The following is a 10645-nucleotide window of genomic DNA, read 5'->3' on the forward strand; positions in this document are numbered from 1 at the left end:
CTCCGAGCCTCCGCCGTGGCGAGAGAGGTTCAGCCGGCGAGGAAGAAGCACTTTACGAAGGAACTATGCCGCCGCTCTCCGGAAGGCGAGCATAGACGGAGCGCGGTCCGGCGCGCACGGAGTTAAAGGCGCCGCGGCGCTGAGAGGGGAGCCGGCGCGAGCCCGCGAGGTCCCCGCCCCTCGCCAGTCCCCGCGCCACGCGCCCCACGCCGCGGGCTGACGCCGGACCCGCCGCAGGAAGCGGAAGGCGGGCGGTCGAGTGGCCAGGCACTGCCCCGCGCCGCGATCCGGGTGTGCACGCGCAGCCCGCCGGAGCCCAGCCCGCCGGAGCCCAGCCCGGTGCCCAGCCCGCCACTGCGCCGCCGGCTCCCCGGTCCGCGTCCACAGAGCCATTCCGCGCCGGCAAGCAGCAGGATGTTAGCGGCGCCGCGCCCCGGGCGCTGAGACCGAGCCCGCGAGACAGTGGCATTCCTTTCTTTTAGGGCTTTTTGGCTGTTGGCTACGCTGATGTGACGACCCCCACCCCCCATTTTTTTTTTTTTTTTTTTGGAACGATGGGGATCTTTCTGGCGTATGTTGGATTTGTTTTCTTTTCCGTTTTATATGTACAGCAAGGGCTTTCTTCTCAAGGTAAGTCTGTGCTCACTGGCAAATATACATTTGCTTGCACTGTGAGTGTGTGTTTGTGTGCCTTCTCTGTGTTCAAAGAATGGCCAGGCAGCTGTGGTGAGGTTCTTAGCAAGTAACAGAGGAATAGTGTTCTGTTTGGCATTTTTCTTTAAAGTTTATTAAATAGTAGCCCTGCTAGATTTGAGAGCAGATCTAGTTGGTGCCCGACAACGAGATGGGTTCCTTGGTGAGCACAAACACAGGGTTATAAGTATGTGTGTGTGTGTGTGTGTGTCCCTTCTATCTGTGTGCATGCACAGGGTGACCACTCGTGCATACATAATCATCGCAAACAGAGCTGGGGATTGGGGACTCTCCATGGCCAGCTCTCCTCCTCGATGTAGTCAGTATGAGCTTATAGTTTCCTTTTTCTGGGTCCGTGTGACTTCGTTTGCCTGTGTGTTTATCAAAGGACAGACTCCTCTGAGGACCCATAAAAAGGTACAACTTGCATTACAAGCAGCAGCAGCAGCAGTAGCCTGCTAAATCCAGTTGTTAGGACTTCGCAGGCTGCAGTGATCATTTCAGCACCATGAACAGATCACACCTCTGCTGTCAGAGGACTGCATCGCTTCTGCAAACAGAAATGCCACACTCTCCCTTCCAGCTTGAACGGAAGAATCCTTTTCAGATCAGAATGTCCTCTTAACATCTCCCATTTCCTCTAAGTATAAATACAGTTCAATTTCAATAGAGATCATGTTGGGATTTTATAAAAAAAAATTTTGGAAAGGGACACTGATGGTGCCTCGCATTGAAAAGTGGGGGCAAAGTGCATCCACCCTGAATCGGCCCTGCAGCCCCCTCAGCCCTCCTCCCCATGAGTTCGCATTGTAGCTGTGCACTTCCTTCAGCGACAAATCTCTCCAAGACTTTTAGGGAATCATCAGCTCTTTGCAAAATATTTCTTAGACAAGATAAGAACAACCATCCAAAGCATTCCATGTTGGAGAAGTGCCTTTGGGAGAGAGGAAACATATTTTTGTGAGTTTCACCATGACTCCATGAACCTTGCAAACTAGCAGTGTCAAGATTGGTAATGAAAAGGCTGGGAAAAAATGTCTCTAGTGACTTCAGAACAATCTTTAATCTGAACCAAGCCCAGGTGTGTGATTCTTACATCCCACGATGTATGACAGTTTACAATACAGTTGCTTGATGAAGGTTAATTTGGAAAGAAATATCCACAGCTTAGAAAGTGTGCAACTTGTTTCACTGCTGTAGGCTTTGAATCACAATGGCTAATAAGTGTCATGATATATCAGGAATGTATCTTTTGACAGATAATCACGATCCCTTCTCTATTAACATGAAACGTCCAGTTAGTCATAGATTGTTTAGAAACTTGGAGGCAGGAGGCTCTCCTCTTGTATCAGCTTGACAGATTTGTCAAATATACTTAAATATAAATATAAGTAAAATATACTTCACTGAAACCCTCAGTAAGTTTTGGGGAATACTGCAGTTTGACAAAGGGTATTTGTATCTAACTGTGGGCATCTTGGCTAACAGAGGGGAGTTATTGGCAAGCTTGTTAACCTTTCCATTATCTGGACTTGATCAAAAACAAAATGACTTAGGCACCATACCAAAAGTAAGACAAGAAAGAGGCAAAGGAAAGGGGGTTGGGGAGCCTCTGGGATGTCACAGAGGGCTTTTTGTTGCGGTTTTTATTTATTTATTTTTAAGTCGAAGGAAAATGTAGTGAGCTCTCAAGAGACGCTGTCAAGAGTGGTGTGTATATTCCAAAAGGGTGCGTTTCTGTTTTGCAGCAAAATTTACCGAGTTTCCACGGAACGTGACGGCAACCGAGGGGCAGAATGTGGAGATGTCCTGCGCTTTCCAGAGCGGCTCCTCCTCGGTGTACCTGGAGATCCAGTGGTGGTTCCTGCGGGGGCCGGAGGACCTGGACCCCGGGGCTGAAGTGGCCGGGGCACAGGTAGCGGAGTCCCGTCGCCTTCGCGTCCGTCCCACCCACTGACTTAGACCTCTGAGTGTCCAGTCGGGGTCGGGCCCAAGATGATGCCTGGGCGCCCATGGGGAGCCCCCTGGCTCTCTCGGCAAGGAGGACGCCCAGGGATGCCAGGGAGTGAGCCGCGTGCCCTGGTGACACCACGTTAAAACCAAGGGAAGGCATGTTGTCCAGTCTTTCCCGGTTAAAGATTGGGAATAGCCTCCTCCTTTTCGTACGGGTCATTGTGAGCTGTCCGTGATGGCACTGCCGTGTTGATACATCTCCGGACACTCAATGTCCCCTTCGGGACGGTGGTGTGAGGACAGGAATTATGTCGATGTTTCCATCACCCCGGCCCTCCACCCCCGTCGGTTTCTCTCACCTCCGCCGAAATCAGAGGGGGGAGGGGGGAGAGAGAGAGAGGAGGGGAAGTGGAGGGGGAGAGAGGGAGGTGGGGGGAGATGGAGGACGGGGAGAGAGGGAGGAAAGGGTGACAGGGGAGAAGGGGATGGGGACTGACGGAGGGACCCGAGGCGACCCAAGTGGAGAGGGGGCGGGGAGGGGAGGAGAACTGAGCAGGAGCGGAGGGGCGGGGAAACGAGGGTCTGAACTGAGGGGCAGACAGTTCTGCAGAAGAGGCGGCGGCCGTGCGGGGGCGAGAGGAAGCCTGTAGAAGGGACCGCAGGCAGGGGACGCGGGCCGGGGACGACGCAGGGTGCCGTCCCACAGACTGGCGCGCCCCGGGGGCCTGACCCGAACGCAGACCCCCCCGAGTTCCCGGGTACCCCTTATTCCCCACCCTCCGGAATCCCAGCCTCCGCGGTCCCCCGCCCCGGAATCCCCACTCTCGGGAGTCCCTAATTCTCCCGCTCCCCGAGCCCCCGCCCCCCAGTCCCCACCCTCCGGAACCCCTAATCCCCGCTCCTGAGTCCCCGAGCCCGGCCCCGGGGCGGCCCAGGGCAGCGCGACCCCGCTAGGTTTGCATGGCCGAGGGCTCAGGTCGGGCCCGGTCTGAGCGTCGGTGTCCACCCCCCCTTCCCCACCGCAGACGGAGCTGCTGCCATACCGGGACCCGGACGGCGACGGGACCAAGATCAGCGTGAGTGTCACCGCGACGGCTGCCCTCGGGCCCGGGGGCACCAGTTTGGGAATTTCAGGTTTTCAAAAGCCTATTAACTTACTGCCCCTGAAACAGGCAACTTGCATGCGCAGGGCGAGAGCCCGCTGTCTGTGTCGTGTCTTACCTCACTGGATACATACACACTGAAGCAGAGTTCATACAATAAAATTATTTATCTTAATGACGTAGATATTTGAACAGCTACTAGGCAATCATTTTGCCACCCAAAGAAGTGTGTGAGACTTTATTCTTGCTCTTATTAACAGTTACATAACTGTTAAAGGGCTGCAATGCTAATAATATCCGTTCAAAATTATACCAGTAATTATTCTTCAATAGCGAGTAAAACACTAACGGTACGAAAATCTTCCCAGGCTGAAAAAAATTAGAGCATCCAACAGAGTGTTGAAGTTGTAATGAAAACAGCTCAACTTCAACGTCATTCATAATGCGTGCAACGTATTTCTAATGCCAATGTTCAAAATCATATAAATGTAAATATAAAACCAAAAGCCAATATAAAAACATTATTGGAGGAGGTTAACCTGTTGATAATACAGAGATGTATTTCTACTCTGCTGGTTATTACTTTTCATACTTGCGAGTGAAATTAGAAAGAAAATCTTTTTTTTACTACACCTCAGATGAAGCCATCTAGAATCATTTTATACTGTACCACTGCTCTGCTTGTTGATAATTAGTAAACAAGTTACCATTACTAGAAATAATATATGTATAAAGAATCTAAAAATCCAATGACCCACATTTTAAAAAGAAATTTATTCTGAGGCTATTATAACTAAGAGTGTAAAAATGTATTATACTAATAAAATCAGATTCTCTAATCTAAATGTATAATCTCAACATGGAAGAAAATATCAAACAAAAATAAGATAGAAACCAGAAACTCCAGTTTCTATTCATAAACTCATGGACTTTTTAGAATCTTTCAATTCAATTATTCTTATATCACAGAAACTCTTGTTTTCTGACAGTGCTAGAAAAGCTTTATTGGTAAGATCCATTATTAACGATGTTTTTTTAAAATATTTCATTTTTCACATACACATACAGTTAGATAGATTGTTTATTTCCTATTCGTCTTTCATCCTTCACCCATACCCCAACCCTCCAAAGACCAGTGGTGAAGCAGCCTCAGACATCTTGACCTAGGGAAGCATGCAATCAGATGCACAGCCATGCACACAACTGCTAACTGCTATGGCCAGAGTTCATATAATCTAGTAAACTGGAAAGAGTTCTAGACACAAACTGAGATAGAAAGTGGTGTGTTCCCAGTTTACCCGGTGTGTGACCTTGAACATATGTCCTAAACCAGCAGTTAATTTGAATTCTCAGGAGAGCTTTCACAAAATACTGATATGACCTTTGTCCCCCAGAGATGCACACAGTGTTTCTGCATTAATCCAAATGAGAGCATTTTCTAAACCTCCTCAGATGATTCTAGTGGGCAGTCAGTGTTGAAAATCACTGACCCAAACCCCCTAAGCCTCAGTTTACTATACTGTAAAGTGGGATAATAATAATATAAGCACTCTGACTACCCCAACCTTAATCGGAGACCCAGCTGAAAATATATTTGAAACTATCGATTCCCTTTATTTTTACAGTATTAGTAATATTCATATGTAATTTTTCATACACATAAATGCATACTTATGGTTCAGATGTTGGAAACTATTTGTATATACAACTCTGTATGTAAAAACCAGATGAACACTTCCCAAATTTTCTTAATTACTTATGGCTATTTGAGAGTGTAAGGGCCAGTAGAGAAATAACTTTATGCCTTCCTCACTTCTTATCTTTTGAGATTATCCAAACCCTTAAATCTTGAATGTCTTATGAAGTCCATCATTCCGTCAATCATGGATTATATATGATGTTTATCAAATCTAGTTCTGATAAAGATGCTTATAGATATATATATCTATTAAATATTATAGAATTTTATATATTATACATAACCTTCTATATAATCTTGCTGTTAATCTGGCCTATAAATTGTTGGTAGAAACGAGAGTCAGTTTCTATTTTGAAAATCAAAGCAGTGTTTAACTGATGGCATCTCAAGTTCCAGTAGCATACAGACCCTATGGTAGCAGGAGGTATGTACTCTGAGCCATAGGATTTCTGGTGACATTAATCTGCTCCCTAAATCATGCCACCCCATGACTATAGGTCAGACTGCACCAACAATTTGAGAAAAAAACATTACTGTCCAAGTCTATTTTGTCAGTCCCTTTAGTAATCATCCCAAAGTGGGGATAAAAGCACATTCTCACTTCAACTCAGTCGTGACCAACAACGTGTCTTTTTGATCTCTCAAGAGCAGTCGTCAGCAGGGAGGAAGTGAGAGAGGCTGTGTAAACTATACACTCAGCCTCATGAGGTCCTGCTTCATTCAGCTGAGCTCACCAGGCAGAGGCCAGTCCCATGATGGGAACATGGCAGGGCTGGTCCCACAGCCTGGGAAATGGGAACCACATGGCTAATGGAATCTGGCCCAGCTGGATTGAACTAATGTCTCCATGATCTTGTGAAGCCAGGTGTTAGTGAAATAGGATAAATAAGGTCTTCCAATTTGACTGCTGAGAAAATAAAAAGCTTTCAGCCTATGGCTGTGAGACCAATGAGACCCTTTAATTTTCCAGCGTTAGCAAGCTCGGGACAAGGTACTGGAACCCAGTCTCTTGATGTAGCACTTTATTTTTTTACTTGCAATTTTTCAGACAGTGAAAGTCCAAGGCAATGACATCTCTCACAAGCTTCAGATTTCCAAAGTGAGGAAAAAGGATGAAGGCTTATATGAATGCAGGGTGACCGACGCCAATTATGGAGAGCTTCAGGAACACAAAGCCCAGGCCTACCTAAAAGTCAACGCCAACAGCCATGCTCGGAGGATGCAGGCCTTCGAGGCCTCGCCCATGTGGCTGCAGGATGTGAAGCCCCGCAAGAACGTCTCGGCGGCCGCTCCCGGCAGCATGCACAGCTCTGCCAACCAGCGAGTGCTCTCCACTTCCAGCCCTCAAGCGGTAGCCAAAATCCCCAAACAAAGTCCACAATCAGGTATGGAAACCCATTTTACCCCTCACAAACCCTCCGCAGGAAGATGGTCAGAGTAGACAGATTTATGTATGACGGTTTTAAAATTGGAGACCTAGTTCACTTGAAATGAGGATGAGCTATGAGAGCCAGGGAGGCTGGCCTTCCCAGAGGATGTGAATTGCCCATTAGTCGCTGGCAGTGCTTCATGTCCAGGGGATCTGAGAGCTGGACTTCTTTTCCTTCTGTGTTTACACATTATAAGCACAATAAATCATGTAATGTTTGGTTGCATTATAAATGCATGTTTATTTTCTCTGCAGATTTATGTATCGATAATAGCCCAAATTAAGAGACTTTCACTTAATCAACATGTAAATGAAAGAGACACACCACATTTTCAGGGACCCGTAGCCTTAAGCAGGACCACTCTCCAAGGGCTTCTGATTTTGAAGGAGAAACTTCAGCTGCCTGTGATGAAAGTGATGATGATAATGGGAGGAAATGAGGGGGGTGGGGCGAAAGGCAGAAAGTGGTGCAGAGATAAGGCAGCTCCTGTCAGTGTGGCTCCGATGCCAATTTAGAAGCTTAGTCAAGCTTAGTCACACGCTTCCTAAGTCAGCTGTGCAAGTGAAAGCCGCTCTGAATAGCATTAATTTATGCGCTCATTCAGCCCGTGGAAACTCATTGAAGTTTTAACCTTGGGATAGGCAGTACTTAACACCACCCCAGACTGTTCTGTATTTTGATAACACACTTGACGTAATATTATAGGATGAAGGGAGCATAAAATCTATCATTTCTCATTTTTAAGCTTTTCCCTTTATAGTTCATCATTGAAGAATTATTGACACTACTGTTGGTAATAGAAAATTCTGTTGCTACCATTCAAATTCTTTTTAGCCATTACATCTAAAAACTCTCATCATTTTATCAGGGTGATATTTATATATATATAAATATATATTTAAATCTTTATATATTTACATTTATATGGAGAAATATGTATATATATCTTTAAATCCTTATTTGTAAACAACACTTTTAAAATAATGTGTGCCGCTCTAGGTTCCTTCTTAGGCTTCATGTGCTAATGGAGATGATTTGTCCTGAGCTCAACTCAGGGTCTCTGTGAGTTTGTCCTGCCTTTAAATGTAGTTGAGCAGCTATCCCAGCATGCCTTGGTCATGGCAACTTATGTCAGTCTGATGACTAGACAGCTTAGCCTCTCTGAAGCCAAATTTGTGTGACTTTGCCTTATTTTCCTCTTTATCATCTCTTTTATATCCCAAAGTAAAGAAAAAAACCATAGCTAGAATGTGTGTATATATATTCACACACACACATATATATACACACCTATATATATATATATATACACACACACACACACACATAGACACACACACACACACACACACCCCTAATGGTTATAATTTTTGTAGCCATTATTTGGTAAAGATTTTATATCTTTGGAGACATTGCCCTCCTCCCTTTCATACCATCAAAAGAAGAAGCAAGACACTATATGCAAAATTACAGAGTACCCCCAGCCGACAGTTTACAACCTAATTGGTGAGGACTCCAAATCATGGAATTGAAATTATTAGCCTACATAGACTATTCCAAGCCAGAAATCATAAATCCATTCTGTGGAATTAAACAGATTACCTATCCCAAGTGAAGGATTCTAAGCATAGAATGAAATGTTCTATTTCTAAACTCTTTACGTTTTGGATTGAATAACATACTCTAAGAAGATCCATTTTACTTTAGTCTCTTTCTTAGTATTGTGATTGGTGCTAAGTGGTAAACTCTACACATCTTCTAACAATTTTCAAATAAAAATCACTGCTCATTTTCCACCCCATTACCAGCCTCACTCATTGCTTGTCCTAGAGGAAGAGTGAAAGGAGACAGGGGATGCTGACTCATGGAAGCCCATATCCATTCAAAGTAATTTCCACTAAAAATTATCTGCTCTAGCAAAGATTAATCAGAAATACATCAACGTTTTTCATTTCTATATTTTCCTACCAGTGAATACTGGAAAATATTTTAGGTACATTTAACATTTTCTAACTTCTAGTGCAGAAGCTCGGGTGGCTCAGCCACACCCATTTTATTCATGTGTAAGTTTCTGTGCTTGCACAATTATTGCATAAAATACCATATTGGGGATGGATATTTATGTAATATTATATTTCCTGTAACACCCACGTCCTGATTTATAATTTCACTTTATAATTCTTCAGGTTCTATTCAAATAAAGCTGATTTCAATACCCACGCTTCATTTATTCACTCATTTATTCACTCTCCATCCTTTCAAGAGCTTATATGCCAGGCACAATGACACAGAAATGGAAGACATACTTCCATTCTTCAAAGGGTTTATTTTTTTTAATATTTTCATTTGTGAGAAACAAAGTATTTGTAGATTCCATTAACCATGCATCTTTCTTTTCTTATTCTGTTAAAGGCAAGACATGATGAAGACACAAAAATTAAAATCTTGCCTTTACAGGCTAAAAGCTATACTAGCCTTTTGTTATTCTCACTTCATACAGGGAGGCATGCGTCATCTGTGGTATATATGACACTGTAATACAACCTGTTACCAAAGGCTGGTCTGTCAGCCTTTTAGTTTCACCATAGTTTTTGACTTAGTTGACTGAACTATTTAGATTGAATACTCAACTCTTAATTCATACTTTTTTCTGTCAGAGAAGTTCTGTGTCTCTCTGAAGGAAAAGTATTAGCTGAAAATAACGCTGTATGTATACACATATATAATGTTCAAATTGTCATAGAATTACCTAGTTTTCCTAAAGCAGAAATTTACATGAAAAAAAGATGGAAAACTAATCTATTACCATCTACATATCACAAGATAAAGAAAAGGTTTAACTATCGTTCAATATAGCTACTTTTCCCAGATATTTTCCCAAAAGCTAGTGAGCATGTGACTATCCCATTGGGCTGTATCTTTATGATATCTCTCTTTAAGTTCTTTTAATTCTACCTCCAGTTGATAATCCACAATTAGAACCAAAACGATGAAGAAAAACGATAAAGCAAATAGGTAGAGCTTGGCTTTTGCCATCCCTTAGTTGTTTCTTTTCTCCAGCTTTGTCTGTACCCATAACTGACATTGAAGAGTATCCTGTAGGTGCTCTGAGGGTAACAGTTCCTGATTCTAGCATGAAGTGGTTTAGTTCCACCTGCACGGAGAACAGATCCCCAAATACCTCAAGAAACTACACCGTTCTCTACGTGTTTCTTCTTGTCTCATGGAGAACATCTACTCCTTACAGAAGCCAAACATCCCCTCCATTCACCACCACCCCACTTCCCTCCCTTTGTTCCCCCCATCTACGTTCCCTTCTGTGGGTCCTCTCCCCCAACCCTGGCCAACAGGCCAACAAAACTGTGACTACAGCCCAGCCCCGCCCCCCGAAGGTCACAGCTCCGCCCTCCCTCCGCACCCCTGGACCTCCCGTCTCCCCTTCCCGTGTCCCGAGTCCTGGCGGGCAGGGGGGAAGCTCTCCCGTCGCTGGTCTCCTAAACTCCCCTCTGGCCCCTGCTTGTTGGCTGTTAGTGTTCCCCTCTCTTTGTGGGCTTCTCCTCCTAAATTCCTCTCTTAAATGTAGTTCTTTTCCCGTTCTCAACGCCCTGATCTCATCCGCTTCTGTGGTTTCGACCGCTAATGTTTCCTTAGAAAACTTAGCAGTTGATATTCCGATTCTGATTTCCCTCTGGAGAGCCGGACGAGAGCACCCCGCTGTCCCCGTCATGCTCCCCATGTCTGTCCCACGAGCACCGTGCAGAGCAGAG

General features: G+C 44.8%; 1 protein-coding gene across 1 annotated transcript; it reads left to right on the forward strand.

Annotated features, from left to right (window-relative positions):
- The first annotated feature begins 205 nt into the window (after nucleotides 1–205).
- On the forward strand, nucleotides 206–7297 carry VSTM2A (V-set and transmembrane domain containing 2A). Its single transcript, XM_079931915.1, has 4 exons — nucleotides 206–630; nucleotides 2442–2608; nucleotides 3672–3722; nucleotides 6497–7297. The coding sequence occupies exons 1-4, from the start codon at nucleotides 555–557 to the stop codon at nucleotides 6887–6889; spliced, it is 687 nt and encodes a 228-aa protein (XP_079788041.1). The 5' UTR covers nucleotides 206–554; the 3' UTR covers nucleotides 6890–7297.
- Nucleotides 7298–10645: the final 3348 nt, after the last annotated feature.

Source organism: Stenella coeruleoalba (genome assembly GCF_951394435.1).
Source record: "Stenella coeruleoalba genome assembly, chromosome: 9".
Classification (NCBI taxonomy): Eukaryota; Metazoa; Chordata; class Mammalia; order Artiodactyla; family Delphinidae; genus Stenella; species Stenella coeruleoalba.